Source organism: Microtus pennsylvanicus, chromosome 17, assembly GCF_037038515.1.
Source record: "Microtus pennsylvanicus isolate mMicPen1 chromosome 17, mMicPen1.hap1, whole genome shotgun sequence".
NCBI classification, from domain to species: domain Eukaryota; kingdom Metazoa; phylum Chordata; class Mammalia; order Rodentia; family Cricetidae; genus Microtus; species Microtus pennsylvanicus.
Genome location: NC_134595.1, coordinates 34,356,518 through 34,383,143, shown reverse-complemented (window position 1 = coordinate 34,383,143; position 26,626 = coordinate 34,356,518). Strand labels below are relative to the sequence as shown.

Here is a 26,626-nt window from a genome sequence, read left to right as displayed (position 1 = left end):
TTCCTTCCTTCCTTCCTTCCTTCCTTCCTTCCTTCCTTCCTTCCTTCCTTCTTTCCTTCTTTTCTCTATAGGCTTTCTCTGTAGCTTTGAAGCCTGTCCTGGAACTAGCTCTGTAGACCAGGCTGGCCTTAAACTCCCAGAGATCTGCCTGCCTCTACCTCCCGAGTGCTGGGATTAAAGGTGTGCTCCACCACCGCCTGGCTTTTTGTTGAACTTTTCAAAGGTAGGAAGTTAAGAGTTATGATCCCTGCCACTGGAGACAGAGAAGTGTGCTCCCAGCATCCTCTGGGATTAAGTTAGTGGCAGGAATAGTGACATTAATTCATGCTGCCTGCTCAGTATTTTCCATGTCCTGGAGCTGGAGGTTCATAAGGGCACCAAAAGCTGCTTCTCACCTATGGGACTGGAGCTCAGTTGACTGGCATGCACTAAGCCTTAGGTCATAAAGTAGGCATGGGGGTGCATGCCTGTAATCCCAGCACTCAGAAGGTGGAGACAGGAGGATCAAAGCTCAAGGTTATACTCCTTGGTTATACTGCAAATTGGTGACTGGCTTAGGCTGATGACTCTGCCTCAAAAGCAAAAGCAGAACCCTCAAAATAAACCAAAAAATGTTTACCTACTCAACGGAGATGGGAGTTTTAGTTTCTGTGCACACTCGCTGGGCTGCCTCCATCCTCCAGGGTCTGCAGGAAGGTAGGTGAGAAGTCTGCTGGCTCAGCGGCTCGCCTGCTCTGCCCAAGCCACACGTGTGCTGCTGACGGAGTAGGTGACTGCACAGTCTTCTGCTCTGGGCATAGCCTGTGTGGGAGCCCCAGCTTGCACATGCTTCTCAGATCCCAGCCACCTTTCCTGGCATCAGCATGCTTACAGTTTGGCGATGTGTTTGGTGATACAGTATGCCCACATAGCACATTATGCTAGAACTGTTGTCATGGCCACCACCAGCTCCAAGTTCCCAGGGTTTTTGTGGGCTTACTTAATTCTGTACCTCCTTTTGGAGCAGGTGCTAATAATCTATTTTTATTTGTTTGTTTGTTTGAGATGGGGTCTCTCTATGTAGTCCTGCTCACAGAGACCCTCCTCCCTCTGCCTCCCTGGGTTATAAGCGTGTGTCACCAAACCCACCAGCATCATAATTGTTTTTAAAGGGAGAAGACTGAGGCTCAGAGTGACTGAGTGACTAGCTTGTCACACAGCTCTCTCCTGTCTGACGTGTGTTTTCCTCTGCCTTGCTTCCCGCAGGAAAGAGCATGTGTGCTAAAGTGGCAGGGCTCGTGCTGAAAGTCCTTTCAGATCTCCTTGGCCATGAAAACCATGAGGTACTCAGGCAGTGCTGCTTGCCTTGGGTGGATTGGGGGACTATAATGGTGACCTGGGTGCTTGTGACCTTTCAGGCAAGGGGTTGGCTTTGGGCAGGTGCTGTATTTAATGTATATTCCTCCATGTATTTGAGGGTCGTGTGTGTGTGTGTGTGTGTGTGTGTGTGTGTGTGTGTGTGTTAAGTGTCTGACATTGCAGGTGTGTGTGGGTGTCCATGAAGGCCTGAATTTGATGTTGGGTATCTTCCTTGATTGCCCTCCACTTTCTTTACTAAGGCAAGATCCATGAGAACATGGAACCCTGAGATCTCCCATCTGCTAGCACTTGGGAGGCAGAGACTGGGGATCTACAGGGCTAGCTCCCAAGTGCTGGAATTATTGGTACCACCATACCTGCCCAGATTTTACATGGGTACTAGGGATCTGAACTCAGGTCATTCTGCCTATATAGCAAGCATCTTATGCACTGATAAGACTCTCCAACCCATCCTCTGGCCATTTTTTTAAGCAACTTTACATCTTGTATAATCTGAAATATTTCACTGATGTAGCCAGGTCCTTGTCCCACCTCACTTTCACTTTCTGATTTCTTCCCCTGACATTAACACCCCCACCCCATATCTCCTCTACTGTTGCCTGTGGACACTTGTGCCCTTAAAGCACCTCTGGTGCTATGTTTGTGTGAACTTAATTTACATATTACATATTTCAGCCTAGAGCTCATCAGGTGATGGCTGTTCTCTGGGGAACTTTCTGTGTGCGTCCTGGGTCTCCTGTTCTAAGCCTCACTACTGCAGTACCCTTGGCTTTCACCATGTCCTGGTGCATATTGTATTCCTCATGGGCGGGCCTTTGATGGCTCCCAGCTCTGCTGCTCCTGTTGTCCCCATGGGACCCCACACTGAGCTTCCATGGGGTATGTGGCCCTCAAGGCTGCCAGGTCACAGCATATGCCGGCTCAGATTGCCCTGCAGAATGACCTCATTACCTCACAGCTGGTTTTCTAGCCATTTTTAAATATGATAACAAAGCCGGATGGTGGTGGCGCACGCCTTTAATCCCAGCACTCAGGAGACAAAGGCAGGCGAATCTCCGGGAGTTCGAGGTCAGCCTAGTCTACAAGAGTTCCAGGTCAGGTTCCAAAGCTATAGAGAAACCCTGTCTCAAAAAAACAAACAAAAAATTCCGGATGATTCATCTCTCACTTGGTTTTTACAAATGTTTTTTCAGAAATAATGGCATCTCAAAGAAGCCCAGCCTGGCCATAACTCTATGTAGCCCCTGCCAGCCTCAAACTGGTGATTCTCTTGTCTCAGCCTCCAGAATACTGGGATGATGGCAAGACTTTTCACCTGCAGCTGAAGCCTCATCCAAAATTAGACGTATTTTGACAGAGGGCATCTTTCAGCAGGCATGACTGGCAGGACCCTTGGGTCAAAAGGAGCACTAGGTTGCCGCGCATCTGTTCCCATTCCAAACAGGCAGCTCTGCTCTAGTTCATCTCATGTGCAGCTACATTCTCCACAGCTGCATCACCTCACTGACACAGGCGTCTTCAGCGGGTAGATGTTAGGTGGCTGTTCAATTCATGCGGGCCTTTTATATTTCAAAGTCAGGGAGGTTTTCACTACTTCAGTCCTGTCCTAATTGCTGCCCGGGACTCTTCTCCATTGTGTTTAACTTAGGCAGGTGAGTGCTGCAGGGATCCCATTCTTCCTGTGACTCAATGGAATGCAAATGGATTACACCAGAGGAGTTAGTTCTTGTCATCGGCTATTGCCAGTGCATTTGCTTAAGAGCAATAGAACCCTTGTCTAGCATGCGAAAGCCCTGTCTTTACTCCCCAGTGCACATAAACCAGATGTGGTGTCTCATGCTCCTAACCCTAGGACTTTGGAGGTAGAGGCAGGAGAGTCAGACATTCAGGGTCATCATCAGCTCCGTAACAAGTCGAAGCAAGTCTGTCTCAAAAAAGAAAAGGTACACAAATACATATGTGTATTTTAGAAGCTGGAAGAGTGGGGGCTGCAACAGATAGAGGGAGCCCCGTGTGTCCTGTGTTACATAGCTCTGGGCTTGATGAGACCCAGAGTCGTCAGGAGAACGATGCTCATGTCTGTCTGCACATTAGTATTTTTGGGGTATGGAGAAAGGCTCTTATTACACTGAAAAGGCAGAAAGGCTCAGCTGCATGGTAAGTGGCTCACAGAGAAAGCTTCAGAAGTGGGATCTAGTTTAGAGACAAGGTATCCCCAGTCATGACAGGACATCTCAGCACGGACAGTAGCAGCAGATGTGGGGAAACAAGGGCTCTTACCAATAATGGCTCAGAGAGGAAATATTGGGGATAAATCTGGGTGATCAGAATGCTAGGATTGACATTAGTTAAGCAGGAAGAAGGTGGAGAGGGAGTGGTGGATTTGAATTTGGACTCAGTTGCAGCCCTCACAAACACATGAGGTGTCTCTTGTGAAATGTTCATTCTGGGTTCTGGAGACAGGGACACCTGCTCTCCCCTAAGCCTGACTGGTCCTGAGGCTGGCATCTTCCATTGATTTGTTAGTATTTGAAAACTTGCAAAAAATGACTGGTCTTTTTCTCCTCTTAAAGATACAGCCGTATGTGAACGGAGCCCTGTACAGCATTCTTTCCATCCCATCCATTCGTGAGGAGGCCAGAGCCATGGTAAGAGGATGTGCTGAGCTGGGCATAGCAGTTCACATGTAACCTCAGTACTTGGGAGGCTGAGGCAGAAAGATCGCTGCAAGTTTGAGACCAACCTGAGCTACATAGTGAGTTTGAGGCCAGTCTGTCTCACATGAGACTTTCTTGTGAGACTGTCCCCCGCCCCCGCCTCTCTCTCTCTCTCTCTCTCTCTCTCTCTCTCTCTCTCTCTCTCTCACACACACACACACACACACACACACATACACACATACACACACACACACACACACACACAAAGCCCTGAGCAGTTCAAAAGCTCCTCTCAGCACTTTAAGTCAGAGCTGTGGGGAAGAGAACATTCCAGACAATGGTTTTGTTTTGAAGAGAATTACTAAATCCTTCAGGGCCAGCTTACATAGCTTACAGACTCCCTAAAACTGTATGTGAAAGATAGATTTGTGGTTTTCTCAAGGGAGAATCTGTTGTTTTATCAAAATCTCACAAGGATCCCTGCATTGTAATTGTTAAAGAGCTACAGTGTTGGGGAAATTTTAGCAGGCTTATTTTTGCAGTGTTGGAGGCGTTTCTTGACTGTTTATAAGCTGGTTTGCATCTCAGGTGCTGGCAAATAGAGTTTTACTTACTTTGTTTGCATTTGTGCTCATATTTGAAGTACAACAACAATGGCTGGGTGATTAGTGTCTTATTTGAGAGGACGGTTGTTTTTAAAGCTAGCCAGCAAAGCCACTAAAGCTCTGGCCTTTTTCCTGATGCTGTATAAAACCTGAGTAACTGTGTACATAGAAAATTCTGTGGTGAAGGGATTAGATGTGTGTCCATACTCAGAACACAGGAGACCACAAGAACATTCCAGACAATGGTTTTGTTTTGAAGAGAATTACTAAATCTTCTAGTTGGTTTTCGAAAATCATGTCACAGTTGAACAAGACATTATTCATTTAAGAACTGCATGTGGATACACCCCACAATGGAACTGACAACCTGAGTTCTACCTCAGAACCCGAGTGGTAGGAGAGAATCAATTCCTGAGAGTTATCCTCTGACTTCCGCGTGCACACACAGTAGGTGTGCTCACTGCTCTTTCCCACTTAACCCTCTCAGCAGTCCCTGAAGGACTGACTATGCTATGTCCGTTTCCTTCCTGCCTAGAGTCACACAGCCAGGGGCACCTGAGTTTCCTTCCAGAGCTTTCCACACCTGTGCTGCAGTATCGCACCAGAAATTAAACCTCTCTCCCTCTCCCCATCTTTTCCTCTCTCTCTCTCCCTCTCTCCCTTTCCCCAAAGTAAGTACCAAGGGTGAAACTGAGGTGGCTTTTAGTGGCTAAGAAAGGACTTGGCCACTAAGTCCCATCCCAGCACTAATGCAGTCTTTAATCCAATGAGAAACTTAGTCCAATCTGGCCATATTAGGTTGTTTTCTCTCCTTTACTGTCACCTCTGCTGGGACAAGCTGAGCAGTCCTCTTGCAAAAATTCAGACTACAGAGGCCAGAGAAATGCTCAGCAGTTAAGAGCAGCTGGCGCTCTTCTTGAGGCTCCAGGCTCAGTTCCCATCATATACATAGGGCAGCTCATCCCCACCTGTAACTCCAGTGTCCTCTTCTGGCCTTTGAGGGCACACATGTGGCTGGCATGAACACATGCACACACACATAAAAAAATCTTTAAACATTTGTGTTATCTTAAATGTATACATACATACAAGAATCAGTAATGAGCATATTTAATAACAAAGTCCAACTAATCAAAAAAGAACATCTAAAATGCTCAAAATAGAAATTTTAAGCACAGACATGAAACCAAAGATGGAAAATGCTCGCCATGAAGCTGTTTCATTCACAAAACTGTTAAAATGTTGTAGAGCTGTGTTGGCTAGTACACAGCACTAGCATTCAGCAGACAGAAGTAGGAAGGTCATTAGCTTGGGGCCAGTGTGGGTTATACAGTGAGACGGTCTCAAAAATAACAACAGGTTGTGTGTGTGCGTGCGTGTACATGTGTGATTATATACTATGTAATATAGGTATACTATGTAAAATTATCTTGAGCCTCCATATAGAAGGTATGTGAAACTGTGGAACATAAATGAATTCTCATTATACTGGGTCTCCATCCTTAGGATATCTATCTTATTATGTATATGCAGATGTCCCAAAAATCTAAGAAATCCAAACCTCTCTGATGCAGGCATTTCCTCCGAGGTAGAACTCAGCCTGCGCTCTCGGTGTTTTCTTTAATGAGAGCTGAGTTCCTCAGTTCTTTCTGCTTGGCTCTGTGTGTTCTGAGACAAGCAAGTGGCTAGTGACAGTCCCTGCTATCCTCCCCACCTTGTTTATGCAGGTTATCTGAAGGGCCAGGCTGTTGCTTTTAGGATGAAATACCAGGTTTTGTTGTTTATTTTTACAGGCAGGGTCTTACTCTAGCCCAGGGAGGATTGGAGCCTTTGGTCCTTCTGCCTTTGCCTGCCAAACACTAGATTACAGGCGTGTGCCACCACGCCCAGCAGAATACTGTTACTTTTTATGTCTACTCATTTCTATAATTTAGATTAAACATTACCTACTATATGTGGTTTTAAAAAAATATGTGAAGCTTTTCACTGGATTGTTTGCTATGAAGAAAGTGTTTGAACAATCCTCCTAACTACAGATGGCGAGCTGTTTGTTTTCCACATGCTAACTAAGCTGGAGACGTAGGAATGAGAGCCAGTAGACTAAAGTGACCTATAAAGGGATGGAAAGATAGTCCTCACAGAAGGTGCCTCTGGGAGAAGAGTCTGGATGAATTCTTTGTCTCTGGCTAGTCCTAAACTGCTCAGAAACCATTGTGGTTATTGGCATGTTGAGGTTGAACACATATATGACTGTCTTCTATTAATAGCCCCTAACTCACCCTTGTGGGGAAGAGTTCTGGCAGCCAAGAACTAAGGCAGACTGTGATAGGTGGCTATAGGACAAGCTCAGATAGCAGACTGACCCACAAGAGTTGGCACAGTCTCTCAGTCCTCTTTGAAACACTGCCCTTGCTGTGTGGGCACCCATCAGTTGGTTCTCTCTTGCAGACCTTCATGGTCTACTGTCTCTAGGCGTGCAGTGCCATTTTTCTCTAAGGTTCTGGCCCAGCCCTCGGATCTTCTCACTGTGCCCTCTGGGACATCTCATTACACCAGGGCTTCAGCTGCGCTTTCTCACCTGAGCCACACCACAGGTCCCTCCAGACCCAGCAGGTGCCGTTTCACCACACACTAAGCACCCCCTTTGTGCCATCCATTGGACTAGACAGCATTTGTTGGGTATAATTTGCACAAGTGAAACACTCAGGTCTTATAGACAGTTACATACAGGCCTTACCTTTTGAGAGACAGACATCTACAGAAGTAGTACCAATGATATATCTTGTCTCTGGGTGAAGTTGAGTGATTCAAGTAAGGTAGCAATGGGACCTGACTCGGAGCTGATTCCAAATCCCACATGATCAAAGCTCTATGGAATATCTTGATTCTGTTAGGGCGAGCCACCATGTTTGCTATGTTCTCCTTTTAATTAGGATAGTCTAGAAGCACTAGTCCAGGAGGACCCTTGCGAGACTGAGACTAGTCTGGTCTATCTATATAGTGAGTTCAGGACAGCCAGGACTACATTGTGAGACCTTGTCTTTAAAACAGAGGGGGAGAGGGGGAGAGACAGAGAGAGAGAGGGAGAGGAGAGAGGTAGATAGATGATAGGTAGATTAATCAACTAGTTAAATTGAAAACAATAAAATACAAACCATATTGGCTCATGTCACCACAAATTCAAAGGCAAGTGTTAGGCAGTCTGACGGGTGTCTGCCTGCCTGCCAGTGAGCCAGCCTCTCTGGACGCCAGCTGCTCTGTCCTGGGTTCGTTCTTAGTTATGCTTCCCTTCTTGGTGCCTAGAAAACATCTTTTTGGTCCAGCAGAGCACACGCGCACATCCCAGTGCTTCAGGGGAGGGGGAAGAAGAGGAATAGTACTTTGTCTAAGTTAGTATCTTATGTCCAAATTTGCTTAAGTTCTCTTAGCTAGAGTGGGAAATTCTAGTGCTATTGTGTTATAGTGGTACAGTATAGTAACTCTATAATTTTGTATGGCTTTTCTTCTAGTTCTTTGGATGAGAATGTTTTACGTGCATGTATGTGCATGTACTTGCATGCCTGGTGCCCAAGGAAGTTAGAAGGTGTCAGATCCCCTAGAACTAGAGTTACAGACAGTTGTGAGCTGCCATGTGGGTGCTAGCAGTCAAATCTGGGTCCTCTGTGGGATCAGTAAGTGCTCCTAACTGTCTAGCCATCTGTCCATCTCTGTTGTTCTTTCTTGAAAATTTTAATAAAGCCAGACATGGTGGCTCGTGCCCTTAATTCTAGCACTTGGGAGACAGAGGCAGGCATATCTCTTTTAAGTTTAAGGCTAACCTGATCTACATAGTTTCAGGCTAGCCAGAGCTACATTGTAAGACTCTGTCTCTAAAAACCAAAAAAGAATCTCATTAATTTATTTATTTGAAACGTGGGGTGGCCTGAGCACATGGGAATGTCCATGGACGATTTTCATGCCTTGGTTCTCCTTTCTGCTTGTGTCTGTCTCGTCTCTGCCTCTGCCCTGTGTGCTGTAGCCTGTCTTCCCACCTGCTTCCACCTGTGGTCTCTTGGAGTGCTGGATTGCAGCTGTGCACTGCCGCATCTTCTTCCTGTGATGTCTCGTAGGAGTGCTGGATTCCAGCTGTGCACTGCCGCATCTGCCTTTTTACATGGGTCCCAGGGGTTGTACTTAGGTCACCAGGCTTGTGCAGCCTGTGTTTTTACCGGCCAGGCCATCTCCCTGGCCTCTCTATCATCCTTTTGATAGAATAGGAATTACAGTTGTTTGGAAAAGCCTCTGTTTGTTTAAAACATGTGGTTCAGCTTCTCAAAGATCACAAATGATCCTAAAATTAAGAGAATGTGTATAAACTTAGGGAGAACATGGGAAAGGGATCACCTCCCCAAACCACGTTTCCCAAACTAAAGGCAGTGGTGTACATAACCACAGGCACGGGGATAGAGGCATACAGTGCAAGCTCATGGTCTTTTCAGCTTTTCCTAAGTGTATTATAATATCGTAATTAAATTGAGATCGTCAACCAAGAAGAAAACAATTTCACTGTGAATTTTAAAGGAAATGTTTAATACCAAGCAGATAATTTTTATTTTAAATAGTCTTTCCCCAGAAGAAGGAAAGAATGTCTTTTGGATTAGATGAAACTACCCCGCTGAAAAGCGGTCCTTCCCATCGCAACCCTGAAATGTCTGTCTCTGCTCTGCTCCTAGGGAATGGAGGATATCCTGCGATGCTTCATCAAAGAGGGCAACGCTGAAATGATCCGCCAGATAGAGTTCATCATCAAGCAGCTGAATGCCGGTCAGTGTCACGGGAGACCCATGTGTCAGAAAGGTGCACAGGCTTCCTCACGGAGGGTTGTGACGCCTGGTGTTATTCAGGAGGCTTTTGAGTCAGATGTGGTGGTGGAGGGTTGTGACGCCTGGTGTTATTCAGGAGGCTTTTGAGTCAGATGTGGTGGTGGAGGGTTGTGACGCCTGGTGTTATTCAGGAGGCTTTTGAGTCAGATGTGGTGGTGCACACCTGTGATTCCAGCACTAGAGAAGCTGAGGCAGGAGGATCATAATGAGTTCAAGGTCAGCCTGGGCTACATTAAGAGTTTAAGGCTATCCTAGACTACATAAACAAGACTCCACCTCGAAAAATAAAAACAAGCAAAAAAAGAAGTGTTTGAAGAAAGTAGTGGGGGCAAGTTCAACACAAGAAAGTTCAGCCAAGGGCTAGAGTGTAACTCAGTAGGACAGCGTCTGCTTGACCTACATAAGGCCCTGGGCTCCATATCTAGTGTTTCTCTCTTTCTGACACACACACACTCTCTCTCTCTCTCTCTCTCTCTCTCTCTCTCTCACACACACACACACATACACCCCACAATGGGGATATGAGAGTCAGGGAGTTGGCTCTACCCCTGAAGTGCTTGCTGTGTAAGTATAAGGACCTGAGTTTGAACAGCAGCATCCATGTAAGAAAAGCCGGGCATTGTTACACACACTTGTAATCCCAGAACTGGAGAGTTGGAAACAGGCAGATCCCTGAGGCTCACTGGCCCGTCAGCCTAGCCTAGATCCCAGAGAGACACTGTCCCAACAGACAAGACGGGCAGCTCCTCTGGAATGGCGTGCAGGGTGACTCCTGCTCCACATTCACACGTGTGCATGTACATACGTGTGCACGCACACTTCCCCCTCACGTGTTTAGCAAGGTAGTCAAGGCCACATTGTCCATATTAACATCTCTTATCACAGTAGAGATCTCTTATCACACTATCACACTTTTTGTGGTCAACAAAAAGGAGGTCAGAGCAATTTCTGAGGCCTTCTCTTCCCTTGTAAGACCTCTTTACGAGCCCCTCCTGTCCCCTCTTAAATCTTGTCCCACTGATAAGGACAATTTTCCCAGGTCCTGTGGCCAGTTAATGGAACAGATACCAGTCTTTCTAGAACCATGTAGAAAATGTCACCATTTCAGAAAAACATGGCAGCAGGAGGGAGGCAGCATGTCCTCTTTCCAGCCCCTTCATTGCCATGATACGCATCTGACAAGAGAACAGAGAAGCTTTGTGTGAGGGATAGGGAAGCCCCTTGCGCTTTCTGTGGACATCTGGGGACCAAGTTTATCACCCATCTCTCCCCATGCCTTCCCTGGCACCAGCAATCCAAGTACACAGTTCCATTCAGTACACAAGAAAAGGAAGAGTGTCCCCATCTCTCCAAAGAACCCAGCACACCAGGGAAGTGCCCACTGGCAGCCATCTTCCACCCACATTTCCCAGTCTGGGTCGTGTCATACTGATGAAATCAGTCCTGGGAGCAGGGGAGCTTTGAAATTCTCAGGTTCTTCCAGCAAGGTGGAACCTAACGGAAAATTTCAGCCTGCTGCAGAAACATGCAGAATATGTAGCCAACAACAGTGGGAGGTTTGTCCCCTGACTTGGGCCCAGGCCATGACTCGAGTGAGGGTAGCCAGTGGATCTATCACAGAGAAAGGTTAGAGATGCCAGCCAGTATATCCAGCAGAAGCAAGGCCAAGCAAAATCCCAACTTTAGGCTGTGCTAGTTACCAAGGGAGCGCCCTTGTAAGGCATGCACCAACTCAGGAGGAGTGAGGAGATAGTTGTCCCTGGAGGAGGAACTGCGGCCTGTAAGGGACGCTAGTTCATAGGTCTGGAGGGTTCTGGGTAGTAAGGATGTCTGAGCCAATAAGTTAAGAGATTATAGGATTGGGGATCGGGAACTGGGCTGGGGGGTCAAAGTAAAGCACGTCTTACTGAGGGGCCTTAGATATGTGACCATAGGGAGTATGTAATTGGTGGCATAATGATAGTGCTATTTTGCATTTTTTTTTTTTATAATTTATTGTCCAAGCTACTTGTATTAATAGTGTTCTGGTAAACTGTCTTTAGAACCCAAATTAAGGATTTTCAGCATTCATTTCAATCTCTATTTTTGGAGGGTATATTTTCTATTGTCATTGTTGCATTTTAGAAGGCATTTCCTCGTGGTGTACTGGAGGACTGCCTGTAGGCAGAGAGGAATTAGATGATTAAAATGCAGGCGAATGCAGAGTGCACAGCACCGTCTGGACAGCCAGCCTTCTGAGACCATGGTGCAGGTCAGGAGGGTGTGCAACTGTGCAAGCACCAGTGAAGGGACAGGCTTCTGTGTCCCCCTGGCTCAGGCCCAGGAAATCAGTATGGACGCTCCCTTCTGAGGCTGTGTCAGCATGGATGCTTGCCTCTCGTAGTTTCTGCTTGCCTGACCCCTTTCTCGGTAAGCTAGGAAGTCTCTTCAAGTATGGTCTTTAGTTCCCTCTCTCTCCTGTTTCCTTCTTCTCTCAGGTTTTCTTGACCTTCGTGTCTTTCAAGGGATAAAATCTAATGAGGAAGATGCAGCAGGAAGAAGTTAGTTAGGTCTTCTGCCTTCAGGGACTTAGGACCCAGAACAGTGGGTGGGGAAAGATCTCTTAGGGTTCTCTCAAGGACCAGAACCAATAGAAAATGTGTGTTTGAGTGTGTGGTGTGTGTGTGTGTGGGGGGGGGGGTGAGTGTGTTACAAAAGATTTATTAGCTCGGCTTGCACAATTGGAGGCTAGGTTGTCCTCTAGTAATTGTCTACTTGCTACAGAGACAGAGAACCTGGAAGTTGCTCAGTCCAAGAATCTAGAATCCTCAGAACAAGAGAGACCCTAATCCAAGGCTAAAGGCCTAGAAACTTCCTGGAATCCCTGCTGAGTTCACACGGAAAGGCTGAAGGAGCTAGAGCAGCCACAGACCCCTTTGCTCTGAAAGAGTGGAGCTTGCACTTCACCCCTTCTCACCCTGCCTGGGTCCCCAGCCGACTGTATGGGGCCACCATGTTCCGGGCAGGCCCTCCCACTCACCTGCCAATCATCTCAGTGTCCTCCGTTCCTTTCTGTGGCTGTGATGAGATAGCTGAGGAAAACACGTAAGGAGGGAGGGGCTCTTTTAGCTCACAGTTTGAAGGAACAGTCCATCATGGCACCGTGAGCTGGGGGGCTCACCCCATTGTGTCTGCAGTTAGGAATGCTGAGATTAGAGAGACTGGAGAGAAGAATGCAGGTGATCGGCCCACTTTCTCTTTTTCTTCCTTCCTTCCTTTCATTTTTTGTTTGCTTTTGGAGACAGGGTTTCTCTGTGTAAGGGCTTGAGCTGTCCACTTTGTAGGCCAGGCTGGCCTTGAACGCACAGAGATCCAACAGAGAGAACCCCCGCCTCTGCTTCCCAAGTGCTGGGATTGAAAGTGCGCACCACACATCTGGCTCACTTTCTCTTTTCATTCAGAAATTCAGCCCACATTTAAAGTACACCTTCATACCCAGTGATCCCAGTCTAGGAACTCCCTCCCAGACCTGCCCAGAGGTTTGTTTCCACAGTGTCATCAAGATGACAGTCAAGATTAACCATCAGCCTTCAGAGCCGCATCAGAAGTGAACTTTACTAATCTCATAAGCATCTCTTACTTCAGTCGGGTTGACAGTTAACTCTGACGGGGCTTCCTGGCACGTCAGCAGCCATCCATGCACTAGGAATTGGGCTCTTCCATAGGGAGAGTGCTGCTGGGAGTCTAGGTGCCATGCTGAGGGAGAGAGGATGACCTGTTGAAGGCTACTCAGAGGAGAAAGTAAAGGATTGGGTGTTGTCTGCTATGTACCTGGACCAGGTCCCTTAGTTCCAGTGTGCTATAAAATCCTCCTGGCTGTTCCCTCCCCTCCTTTCCCAGAATCCGAGGAGTAAGCAGTATTTGCCCCATTTGCCAGGTGAGGAAATGGCTCATTCTCTGGTAGCAAGTACTGTGGACTTGTGCATCTGTGTAAACTAACAATCTAATGATGAGCCTTGGCCTTCGAGAACCTAGGTGCCGCCAGCGCCGCCAGCACCCCCGCCCCTGCTCTCTGGGAAAGTCATGATGTTCTGTCATAGACCTGCCACTTCAGCCTTGTCTACTCTGAGAGACCAGATGAGGCAACTTCGAAGAAGTCAGGTTTTGTCCCCAACAAAGAACTGCCAGGCCTCTGCTCTGACTATTTACGCACACAGCTTTGGGGAGAAGGCAAGCCCAGTCCTACTCCCTTGTAGCTGCATGATAAATTTGTGCTTCTGCCTAGTGCTAATGCCTGCTCCGTTCCCCTTTGCTTGTAGGCTAGGCCACAAGTCACATGGTGTGGAACTTCCTGCCGCCCCCTCAATCACCCCACCCCACCCAAGAAGGTCTGAATCAGAAATTCTCGTTGTTCAGGGGATTTTAGAAGTTCTTCCCTTCAGGCCCAGTTCTGCTGTGAAAGATAGCAGTCTCTCCTAATGCAGTTCCTCCCAAGTTTGAAAAGATGACTCCTCTCCCTTCAAGACCCCATCATGGCATCTCTAGTATAAGTGCTCTCTCTCCTAATCTTCTTCAAGGCCTGATCATGGCCCTTTGTGGTCAGTCTGTCTCTGTGTGTGTCTGTCTCTCTGTCTCTCTCTCCCACCTCCCAGCCCCCATAATGCCCATCTGAAGGGTAGCCTCTTGTCAGCTCCTTTGCAAAGCTACCCCTTCGGGTTAGAGCAAAGGGGCTTAGGACGTGGTCCCTCTGCGCCTCCACTGTTGACTGTGCTTGAGGACTGATGATCAACAGAGCTCCCGTGAGGATCAAATGAATTTGCACCTCTGCAGAACTAGCGGGCTTCAAGGAGTAAACACTAGGTCATTTTCTGCCCTGCAGTTCTCTCCAGTTCTGCATTCATAAGAGTAAGAACAAATATGTTCTGATAAAAGCAGAGTGTGTTTGAGGCTGCTAAGAATGATAGCCAAGGCCAGGCGGTGGTGGCGCACGCCTTTAATCCCAGCACTCGGGAGGCAGAGGCAGGCGGATCTCTGTGAGTTCGAGGCCAGCCTGGTCTACAAGAGCTAGTTCCGGGACAAGCACCAAAACTACAGAGAAACCCTGTCTCGAAAAAACCAAAAAAAAAAAAAAAAAAAAAAAAGAATGATAGCCAAGTGTGGCTGAAGCAGCTGTAATTAGGGATGGCCAAGGGAGTAAACGGGAGTAATAATGGGGGATCAGGAGGTGGAAGGGTGGTGACCAGGAGCTCTCAGGGCTGCGGAAGTGCCCTGTTCTGAAGCTGTCAGGGCTTGTGGTCAGGAGTATGACTCTGTATGATGCTCACATGAGCGCTCTGGCTGACATTCAGGGACCGAAGGCCAAGCCTTGTGGTTTTTCTGATGAATTTTTTCTTTATAGAAGATTTACTGGATGGTGTTCTCGAATCCGATGATGAAGAAGATGAAGATGATGAAGTAAGTTGAAGGCTCTTGAGACAACACAGAAAGCTCTGCCATGCTCCTCTATGTCCCTTTTATGTCCCGAGCACTTAGGCAGCTGTGGTGTCTTCCTTGCAGTTGTGGGGTTAATGGAGACTCGGTGTGCTGCGGTTCTGTGGCCCTCACTGAGGTCTCAAGTGCCACCACCCTCATCCTCCACAACCTCTCCAGGTGGCTGGTGTCTTCCAGTGCTCCAGCGTGGACTTCTTATGGGTCAGAAGCTGGGCTCCCAGATGGAAGGATTAAGTTTCCCATCCTCTCTGGGCTCCAAAGTCTCAGGGAAGTCCTCCTGCGGCATTCGACTCCACACACATAAGTCCAGTCCAGACTGGGGCGTGGACACAGACCCCGTGATGCTGGCACACTTCATAAGTGCAGCCTCGCACCTCCGCTTGCTTCTAGGGGAAGGGTCAAAAAGAAGTTCTTCTCTGTGAGTTCTTTGCTCTGAAAGGCTGTGAGCTCTTGCCTGTCTCCTTGGTGAAAGGAATGAGGTACATAGGCTCATGATGAGTCGCTCTAGACAAGGGGGCCTGGTTTGGTTTGGAGCTGGCAGAACCAACGACTCCACTGTCCTGTGTTCATTCTTTTGGTGTAGGTTTGCCGACTGACAAATCTGCCCCCTGGTCCTCAGAAGTTAGTTAACCTGTGGCGTCTTGGTGAGGTGCTAGCAAGGCCAGTAGCTTGCAGGCTGCAGGAGGCAGCTAAGATGATAAGCTTCTGTGTGGCTTTCCCTTCAGACATAGAAAGGGCAGACACATTATCATCATTCTCGTGGTGACAACATTCTTTCCTTCGTTCTGTGCGTGGGGAGCAGTTAGTACAGATGGAAATACTGGGAGCACCTTCTCTTTGGGGAGCATCCACCCCATATGTGAATGTTCTGCTCTGTCAGTTTAAAGAGTGTTTGGTGAAAGCCAAGTCTGTGTTCCGAAGAGGCATCAGTGAGGCCATAGTTATTTAGGGTCTTCCCCTACAACCCAGTTTCCTGCCTGCCGTTCCTTTTCTGGGCTGCAGGTGGCACCAGTGGACACTCTCAGGGCAAGGGAGCACCAGATCCAGCCAAGGACCTCTCCACAGGGGACGGAGACCAGCCCTGTGCCCAAGAAAAGCTGTCTGGTAAGACTTGGCTCAGCCAAGTCAGCAGACTCTGTAAGGGGAAAGTTGACAATGTGTCAGTCTGGGAGGGCCACATGGTCTTAGTTTGAGCCACTCAATTCTGCCCTTTAGCACAGTGGTTGTTGGGAAACCTGTCTGTATTCCCCGAAAACTATTTGTGGGCACTAAAAGTTAGAAGACTATATAATTTTAATGTCATTTAATTTTTTCCAAGTATTTAAAGGCGTAAAATTTGTTCTCTCGACACTAAACAAACATAGGCACCTGCATTCAAGGCTGTTGCTGCCACCCCTAGGGTAGAGCCCAGCTACTGTGCATCTCTGAAGCGAGACGCTCCCTTTGTGCTTGACGCTTTACCAGTTCTGAGTAGTTAATCATTTCATTCCATGAACTTTTTGTCACCATATCCAAAAAGGGTTCCTCTCAGGTTCTGTGCTTTCCCTTCCTGTGTTGTCTTCGGGAACTTTGGGGTTCCTCTGTTTTCTCAATGACTTGTTTCATATTGTTTGGAGACCAGGGTCTCGTGCTGTAGCTAAGGCTGGCATGGTGGTGTGTCCTCTTGCCTTGGCTTCCCAAGTGCTAGAATGGTCATCATGCCTGACTTGTTCAATTGTTTTGCCATTAAGCCTTTAGTTTTGTATTATAATAGAAATTCATTTGGCCCAAAAGTATGCTGGTTAATCATGGGGATTCAGCTTCTGCACACTTCCCTTTGGTAGTGCGGCAATCAGCTACAGAACACACATGGACCAAGGTCTCTGGATTTGCTGCTTCTCCACCAGTGTCTTAGGCCTTCTGCTGCCTTGACAAACCACAGTCAAACACAGCCTGCAGAGGAGAGGGCTCACCTAGTTTATGCTTCCACATCACAGTGTGTGATGAAGGGTGTCAGGGTAGGAACTCTAAGCAGGATCCTGGGGGCAGGAGCTGAGGCAGAAGCCATGGAGGAGGGCTGCTTACTCGCTTGCTCAGTTTGTTTTTTATGCACTCTGGGACCACCTGCCCAGAGACAGCACCACCCACGTGGATGGACCTTCCACATCATTCATCAATCAGAAAAATGCGCTACAGACTCGCCACAGGCCAATCTGATGAACGCATCTTGTCAGCTGATGCCAGCTGAGGTTCCTCTTTTACGGTAACTCTATTTTGTGCCAAGTTGACAGAAACCAACCAGGGCTGAGGTTGGCATTTGAAAACATTTGTCACCGTAACCAGGCTTCTGAGAAGTTTCCTAAAAGAGGTTTTGTAAGAACAATGAAAGGACATGGTTGATCCAAAGTGACGCTGATGACTAGAGCCAGCAGGTCCTGGGCTTCCCTCCTCAGTGACCCTTGCAGTGAACTGCTGTGTGTTAGCAGGGGCCACCTGCAGACAGTCTGCTGCGTCTGCTTTCACCAAGGCCAGGCATTACTTTCATAACTATTAATTAAAATTGACAGAGAACAAAGAGTGGCAGATGCTTAAGTTAGAGGAAGATGCCCAGAACTACTTGAGAGGCCAACTGTTGTCACCTTTCACAGTGACAACCTGAAGAAGACATTATTATTGTCAGTGCATGACAGTCGAGTCTCTCATCAGTGCAAGAGGCTTTTTTAATTTGATATTTGGACCCAGTACAAAGGCTGAAGTCCCTGAACTGTTTTTAGGCAGCTGCACAGGGATGTGGCTCTGCAGAGTGACCCAGGCACCGTGGGAATTGTGCTGAGACTCCATTGCAGCATTCTGCCTCGCTGCAAGCCCTTGAGGGGACTCATGCAAAATCTAGTTTTCCTTTCTAATGTCTAAGAATGCAACTGTTTGTCGAATGTGTAGAGAACTCAGTTATGTTGACTATCTGCCCATTTATAACTAAAAATGAAAAGTTACATAGCTAGCAATATGTCCTCTGACTTACAGACCATTTGGGAACATTGGGAGGGCAAACATAGCAGGGTGTGGTGGTACTAGTCCTCAGGAAGGAAGCTGAGGCAGGAGGATGTTGAGTTCAAAGCCAACATGTCAATACCTTGTCTCAAAAAAGAACCATAAAGTTAATGTGAACAGTGCTTAAAGCAAAGCAAACATATAAATCTACCCGCCCGTGAGTTATAGATACACTTATGTGCCCATGCAGCAGAAAGGTGTGCAAAGCTACACCCTTTTTATTGACATTAGGGGGAAGAGGAATGAGGAAGTGTGGGTGGGAGGCTGAGAGGCCGTGATCAACAGACTGCAGACTGGCCAGCAAGGGGAGAAGTTGAAACGGGACAGTGGATGTGGTAGGGTGAAGTCATTTGCACGGTTTGGGGTATGAAATTAACACTGTAGTCAACTAGAGAGCAAGCAGAGCACAAGGAAATGGCAGTGACAGTGTTTTCCACTCTTCACACAGTGTGAACACATACAGGGAAAGGGGGGAATGAAGGGCCCTTTTGGTCTGGTTTAAGATTGGGAAAAAACTAAGCATATCCACCCATAGCTGTTGACAGACACAACGCTGGACAGTCAAGGTAGGGAGAGGAGGACCTCAAAGGACAGTGTTCTCATTGTCTTTGAGACGGGGTTTGTCTGTTACCCAGGCCAGGCTGGACATATTCACAGCTTACAGAGGGGCATCCACATCACTACATGAGACTGTGTCTCAAATAAAAAGAAAGATAGGGGAGTAATAAATAACTTGCTTCTTAGATCCTTTTGCTCCAGAAGGCTCCAGGCCCATTTAAATCTCCAGGGAAATAAAAGCAGATTAGATAAGCTGGAAATGCACTGAGAGGATCCGCAATGCAGCAAGGGTTCAGATGCTCCCGTCTAGTGCTTTGAAGAGCCGTGTTATCTCCTGGGCTTCATTTTATGGTTAACATGAGCACGGTGTTACTCACAGGCTGGCAACAAATCCTAAGACCAGCAGCATGGTTCTCGTGTCCTCACCGCCAAGGAGGTTTCCTCGGTACCTGCTCAGATGAGGCTTGTGTGTCAGCTTATACATGGCTTCAAGTGAAGGAAAAATGCCTTCCTATACTATTTGAGAAGATTGATTTTAAGACAAATATTTTTTCCCTTTTACCAAAATAGGTTTAGTACCAGGAGCAGTCAGCCATAAACATTTGCTCGTAGGATTCATGTAAGACCCACGTTTCCTTCCGTCCTATCTGTCCTTCATTATGTATTGAACAAATATTTAAGGACCTTGAAGTAACCGTGTTCTAGGAAATACAGAAGGGATTAAAAAAAAGATTCTGTGAGACTCTCTGTGGTTTACAGTGCCTCCATAGAGGAGCTGGGGACGGTCCTGTCGGCGTCACCACATGGCAGCTTCTGCTCCAGCAGTTCACCCGTGTTCCCACTAGCATTTACCCTGTGGGTGCTACTGTTCCATCCGCACCGACAAGCAGACACACAGGAGAAAGGTCACGTGCCCCGTGCGTGAGGCTGGTCAGTGAGCAGTGGAGCTGGGACTCACACCCATGTGATGCGGGGCAGCAAAGCAAGCCCTGCGCTCCAACTCTGGGGCCTCTAGTCAGACAGTGGGAGACACCAGAGCAGCAGATAGAAGACAAACAAGCAGTTATAGATCCATAAAGGGGAAGGAAATGGGAAATGCTATAGTTGTGTGTGTGTGCTGGGGGTGCGTCCTAAAATACTAGAAGGCAGAAGCTGGGTCAAGACAGCCTAGGGTAGAGAGGAAGTGCAGTGGGCTGAATTCAGGAAGGCACACAGCGGGGACAGGAGTCCACGCAAGCTTGTGCCTGATTCTCTGCCTCAGCCCCAACCCAGGAAAGCATGCTCATTACCCAGGTGTATGTGGGCATTTTGAGAGATGCACATAGACATATGTATGCATATGCTCCTGTCTGTATGTTCTGGTAATTGTTTGTTTTGCAGATAGAGATCTAATATAAATATGCAGACATGTACATATGCACAATGTGGCCTTTTTCCTTTGTTAATGTTCCTTGGAAATCCTTCTGAGCTGGCAGTGCAGCAAACTGATGGTTCTCAGTGTGATGGGTGTTCAGTTGTCCACATCTTGCTACTCTAAGTACTAGAGAAAACATAAATATGTCATTTGCTGGAACGTTCACTTATGTGGGCTCCTCTTGCTAGGTCAGGTATATGTTTTTTAATTACAGTAGATTTCACCAGATTGATTGTGTGTGTGTGTGTGTGCTTTGCTGCTGTTGTTGGTTTTGTTTGTTTTGTTTTCTAGGTAGAGTTTCTCTGCGCAACAGCCCTAGCTATCCTGGAACTAGTTCTGCAGACCAGGCTTGCCTTGAACTCACAGAGACCTGCCTGCCTCTGCCTCCCTGGTGCTAGGACTAAAGGCAGGCACCATCAGCAGTTTTTTGTTTGTTTTTACTTAGAGACAGAATTTTCTGTAGCCCAGACTGGCCTTGAACTTTGTATTTACCTAGGATGACCTTGAATTTTCTTTTTCTTTTTTTTTTTTGTTTTTCAAGACAGGGTTTCTCTGTAGCTTTGGAGCCTGTCCTGGAACTCCCTTGGTAGACCAGGCTGGCCTCGAACTCACAGAGATCCGCCTGTCTCTGCCTCCCAAGTACTGGGATTACAGGAGTGCGCCACCACCGCCCGGCTTGAATTTTCATTCTTTAGTGCTTCTGCCTCCTAGGTATAGATTTTGCTGGTGTGTGCCATTGAGCCCCTTTATGTTTTGGTTTTGTGCAAATTTATTTCCTTTTTTAAAAAAAGGAATTTATTTGGACTTTTATGTTTCTTCATAAAACAGCTCGGTAATTTGTGGTTTTAAAATACTCTTCATTTCTTTTTTTTAAATATTTATTTATTTCTTATGTATACAATATTCTGTCTGTGTGTATGCCTGCAGGCCAGAAGAGGGCACCAGACCTCATTACAGACGGTTGTGAGCCACCATGTGGTTGCTGGGAATTGAACTCAGGACCTTTGGAAGAGCAGGCAATGCTCTTAACCATTGAGCCATTTCTCCAGCCCTGTTTTTCATTTCTTAAGTGATCTGTTTGGTTGAGGTGGTTTTGCTCCTGTCATTGCCTTATGACCCTTTGATTCTGTAGGTTTAATGATATCCATTTACTAATATGAAGCTTCTCTTTTCTGGCTGTGTCTAGCTAAAGGCTTTGACAGTTTTGTTCATCTGTTCCCACAGCCAGGGTTTCTGCTTTGTTTTGTTTTGTTGGTTTTCTCTGTTTTCCCATTTTCTCTGTCTCTTTCTCATCTTTGTTATTTCCTTCCTTCTGTCAGCATTACTTTGTTCATACTTTTTTTCTGCTCCCTACAGTTTGAAGTGAAGCTATTGGCTTGAGGTCCTTTAGCTGGCTAGTTATAGCTGTGTTCCCTCCAGCCCTGCTTCTGCGTGTGTTTGGTATGTTTGTCTCTGAGAGTTTTCTAGTTTTCTTTGTGATTCCTTTTTGGCCCATTGATTATTTAAGAATGTTTTTTTATAAAGTCCCTCCTAAGAAGTGACCCTAATGCAGGGTGCTCGCTCCTGGAGACCTGCTGTCTAGAGGTGTGGTGTTCTCTTCCTTCTCTCTGTGCCGTTTGCACCCCTGCTGTGATGTTTGCCTCCTCTCAGGTCCAAAGCAAAGGAGCCACCCTAGCAAGGATTGAAACCTCAGAGCCAGGATAAGGCTTGCCTCCTTCAGTCTCCCTCGGGTTGTCCCAGTGACAGAGTGTCCTGACACGCCTGTGTCTTCTGCTCCCTTCCCGCTGTCAGTGGTGTCGCTCAGGCTGGGCCGCCCCTCTGCAAATGTCAGAAGTCCGGTTGTTCCAGGATCCGCCGTGTGACTTTAAATACTTCACCTGAGTGTGATTGCCAAGTGTTTAAAGATCACTGATAATCGGTCAGTGTTGATCCTGAATACTCTTCAAGAATAACCATTTCAGACACCGGTCTATAGATTGTTGATTCAGCGCTGGTGTTTGCACCTTCCCAGGCTGTTGTCATGGTCTCTGATCATGCAAAGATGCTTGTGTTTCTGTCGCCAGGGTCCTCTGGGTATCTCTCCCTTGTGTTTATTCTTCAATGCCTGGGTTTTTAAAGATTTTGCTAGCTTCAAGAATTTTAGCTTCACAGGAAAAATAGCACAGAGACCCTTATGTCCATCGGACAGCTCGGGGGCTTATGCGTTTCTAGTTTAGTTTCAAAAGTTATAAAAATTCATTTTGGACTTTTTATTTTTGTTTTGAGTTTTTTTGTTTGTTTTTTGAGACAGGGTTTCTCTGTATTACAGCCCTGGCTATCATGGAACATGTTCTATAGACCAAGCTGGCCTCAAACTCAGAGCGATCCTCCTGCCTCTGCCTCCTGAGTACTGAGCTCAAAGGTGTGTGCCACCACCACCAGGCTGAAATTTTTTACTTTTAAAGAGTTCAGAACATTTTGTTTAGATGTTTCAATCCTTTAGTTGTTGAATTCTGAATAATTTTTTCAAATTATACACGAATTTATTACTGATACTATAATACTGTTCAAATATCTTCTGTTGCCTAAAGTTACAATAAGGAAAGTTATTGACATTCATATAAATCTGGGAAAGAAGCCAGGCTCATAGTGGTGCACGCCTTTAATTCCAGCACCTAGAAGACAGAGGCAAGCAGATCTCTGTGAATTTGAGATCAGCCTGGCCTCCACAGGGAGTTCCAGGCCAGCCAGAGATATACAGTGAAATCCTGTTTCAAAATAAATAAAGAAACAAATAATAAATAAAATAAAACCAGGGAAAGGTGGCTTTCATCATATTTTCAGTGATGTTTTTCAATTTCCTTTGTTTTGTGTTGTTTGTGGGGTGTGTGTGTGTGCATTTGAACATGTAGGCCTCTCCTTGAAAGCTGGGGCTCACTTGGTTAGGCTAGACTGATGCCCTCTGGACCCTCTGGGATCCCCATCTCCATGACCCCAGTGAAGGATTGCAAGCGTGTTCCACCACACCTGACCGTTCTCGTGTGTTCTAGGGCTCAATCTTGGGTCCTCACACGGGTGCAGTAGGCACTCAACACACCAGGCTATCTCTTCTGGCCATCTGTTTTATGTACATGAATGTTTTGCCTGCACATGTGTGTGTGTCCCACATGCATACCTGATACCCAGGGAGTTCAGAAAAGGGTGTCAGATCCCCTGGAACTTGAGTTCTGGGTGGTTGTTAGCCATCCTGTGGATGGAATACTGGGAACCAAACCCCTGTCCTCCGTGAGAGCAACAAGTGCTCTTAACTGCTAAGCTGTCTCTCCAGCTCCGGATTTTCCAATTTTGTTTTGCAGCTTCACCTTTTTAGATAAATCCCACCTCCCATAAATCAGCACCCCCTGCCCACACCCACATTTACTCCTAAAGGAACTTAGCAATATTAGATCTGGGATATGTCTTCCCTGGGATGTCGCATCCCATGCACACAGTTTATCGCCATTGTTTTAAGGTCTTGTATACTGTCTTCATGTTCCAGTCTTTAAATACCCAGGTCATGTGACTTGTGTCACTGCTGAATCACCTTCTCTCATATTCCAAAAACTTTGGAGAAAGATTAATTCAAACATGAGTAAATTCAGATATGTTTCATATAAGTATAATGGCTAAACTAATTATATTATTGTTATAGTTTGGTTGTAGTGGAGCCTCACACAACTTACCCAGTGAGATTAAATCAGAATTAAATAAAGCCAGGCAGTGGTGGCACATGCCTTTAATCCCGGCACTAGGAGGCAGAGGCAGGTGGATCTCTGTGAGTTCAAAGTCAGCCTAGTTTACAGAGCTAGTGCTAGGACACCTAGGGTTATACAGAGGGGGAAAAAATCAAATTCTCTTGGGGAAATAAGTGATAAGATCTTCATTAAGGATGAAGATCTCAGGCAAGGAGCCAATAAAAAATGTCAAGGGACAGATGCCATATGGATCTGTGCAGTGAGTGTTGGACAACGGGATAGCGACTGTGTAGCTTCAGACAGGGCAGAACCCCTCCTTCCTTTCCCAGCCACAACCTGGAAGGCCCTCAGCACATGTGCACCCGAGGGGAAATCAGACGTCAACTCTTTGGTGGTACCTCTGAAGATACTCTTGGTCTCCATATCTCCTGCCTTAGCGTTCTGTTCTCACTCCACCAGGTTTTGCTTGGGGACCAGCTCCATCCTGCTCTTTCTTGCAAACCTAATGATGAGCCATGCTGTGTTTCTTTCTTCTCTTAGGGACTATAGAGCCCTCCATCAGTCTTGAAGATGTCCCTACTCTGACCTGCCTTGTCAGATATGGAGACACCAGGGATGGGATTCTAATAAAAATTTTAGCCTTTGTCAAGTCAGCATTTACAAAGTCTAGCTTCTAGAGAGCAGGCACTCACTACCTCCAACGTTGCCTTGTGTGGGGGAAACCAGCAAATTCATGTCTCTCTCTCTGTCTCCCCAACCCTACTCTCCTGCTGGTCCATGGTGAGCACATTCTCCTGAAGAAAGGAAGGCTGACCCTCCTGAAATCATTAGTTACAGAAAAAACTTACATTATCCTCTTCAGCTATATTTCACAAACACACCAGCCCATAGGTAGCATCCAAAGCAAGGCCAGACTGGGGTGGTTTTGATAATCTTCCTGTATGCTCAGGCTTCAGTAATAGATTACAGGGGGAGGGGCAAGCATGCAGAATGGTGCCTGGGTGTTATGTAATATTTCTTTACACTATGTGAAGATGTGTCATTGTGATTGGTTTAATAAAAAGCTAAATGGCCAGTAGCTAGGCAGGAGGTATAGTAGGTACTTCTGGGGACAGAGAGAGCTCTGGGAAGAAGAAAGGCGGAGTCACCAGCCAGATGGAGAGGAAGCAGGATGGGCAGAGTAAAGATAACTGAGCCGCAGCAAAGAACATAGAGTAAAAGAAATAGGTCAGTTTAAGTTATAAGAGCTAGTGAGACAAGCCTAGCCTATAGACAGAGCTTTTATAATTAATAATAAGTCTCCATGTATTTTTAAAGATTTATTTATTATTTACTTATTTATTGTGTATGCAGTGATCTGCCTGCACACCAGAAGAGAGCATCAGATCTCATTACAGATGGTTGTGAGCCACCATATGGTTGCTGGGAATTGAACTCAGGACCTCTGGAAGAGCAGCCAGTGCTCTTAACCTCTGAGCCATCTCTCCAGCCCCCATGTCATTTTTTGTGAGCTGGCAGCCCAAAGAAAAATCCATCTACACCTGGGTGTCTTAAGCTCTTGGTATTTGTTAGTCACTATCCCCATTACCACCATTATCGTTTCTAACCATCATGCTGGGCTGTGCAGGAGCTTCAGTAATAGATTACAGGGGTATAGTGTTCCTGCCCCCTGTCTTCTCCTGGCTTTGGAGGAAACTACAGAAAAGCCTTGGTAAGGATGTGGCCTCCAAGGATTTAACACTCCACACATTAATAGAAAACTGTGAGGTTCTGTAAGGCTACCAGTCTGGAGACACACTACTGGACGGTGGTTCTGTAGATTGAGGATGCAGCACAGTTGGCTTTCAAGTATGCACGGCATAAATCAATACTGGAGCCCACACCTACAGTCCCAGCCACATAGCGAGTTCAGTGTCAGCCTCAGCCACACGGAACTGCATCTTTAGAGAGAGAGACAGAGACAAAGACAGAGAGAGAGGAAGGAGAAAAGTAGGGGCATGCCATGACACAGGGAACCATGCAGGAGGGGGCTAGAGGCAAAGGAAGAATAGGGGAACATGGGAATGAGCCCTAATTGTGATTTCATGAGCAAGGTAGGGGAAACAGAATCGCCAACTTTGGCTCAGTCTAGGGAGTGCTAGGGTGTACCTGCCTGACTCCTCTTCCTTCATGTCTTAGGGTTTCAGTTGCTGTGATAAAACAGCTTAAAGAGGAAAGGGTTTATTTTGCTTACGGCTTGTATGTAGTTCATCATCAGGAAAGTTAGGACAGGAACTCAAGGCAGGAGCTGATGCAGAGGCCATGGGGGAACACTGCTGACTGGCTTGTTCCCCTGGGCTTGCTCTGCCTGCTTTCTTCAGGACCACCTGCCCAGGAGTGGCCCCACCCACAGTAAAAGCTGGGCACTCCCACATCAATGATTAATCAACAAAATGCCCTAAAGACTTGCCTACAAGCCAACCTAGGGAGGTATTTTTTCTCTCTCTTTTCTTTTCCTTTCTTCCTTCCTTTCTTTCTTTTTCTTTTGGTTTTTCCAAGACAGAGTTTCTCTGTGTAACAGTCCTGGCTGTCCTGGAGCTCACTTTGTAGACCAGACTGGCCTCAGACTCACAGAGATCCATCAGCCTTAAAGGTGTGCACCACCACCACCTGGCAAGGTGTTTTCTTAATACATCTAGATTTGTGTCAAAAACCCACAGTAGGTGGTGTATCCAGGAATGAAGAGCTGAGGCGCACTCTGTGTTGTCTAATTCCAGCCAGTTTACGCACTGGCTAGCAGGGAGGGGCAAGGCTTGCAATGTCCCAGACATGAAAACTTTTAGTTGAGACAATACAGGCATGGTTTCTCTCTGACTCACAGCCTACTCCACTGAACGCTTTCGTCCTCACCTTCCTGCCCGTCTCCCAGATCCCACCCTGCTTCTCCTGCTTCATCCACCACTGCCGCCAGAGCTGG

General features: G+C 46.8%; 1 protein-coding gene across 2 annotated transcripts in view; it reads left to right on the top strand.

Annotated features, from left to right (window-relative positions):
• Armc9 (armadillo repeat containing 9) overlaps nucleotides 1-26,626 on the top strand; it is a 114,243-nt gene that overhangs the window by 53,528 nt on the left and 34,089 nt on the right. For both annotated transcript variants that reach the window (XM_075951459.1, XM_075951461.1), the window contains exons 16-19: nucleotides 1,246-1,322; nucleotides 3,933-4,007; nucleotides 9,337-9,427; nucleotides 14,864-14,919. In XM_075951459.1, the coding sequence (XP_075807574.1) occupies nucleotides 1,246-1,322; nucleotides 3,933-4,007; nucleotides 9,337-9,427; nucleotides 14,864-14,919 (299 nt within the window). The remainder of the gene's footprint in view (nucleotides 1-1,245; nucleotides 1,323-3,932; nucleotides 4,008-9,336; nucleotides 9,428-14,863; nucleotides 14,920-26,626) is intronic.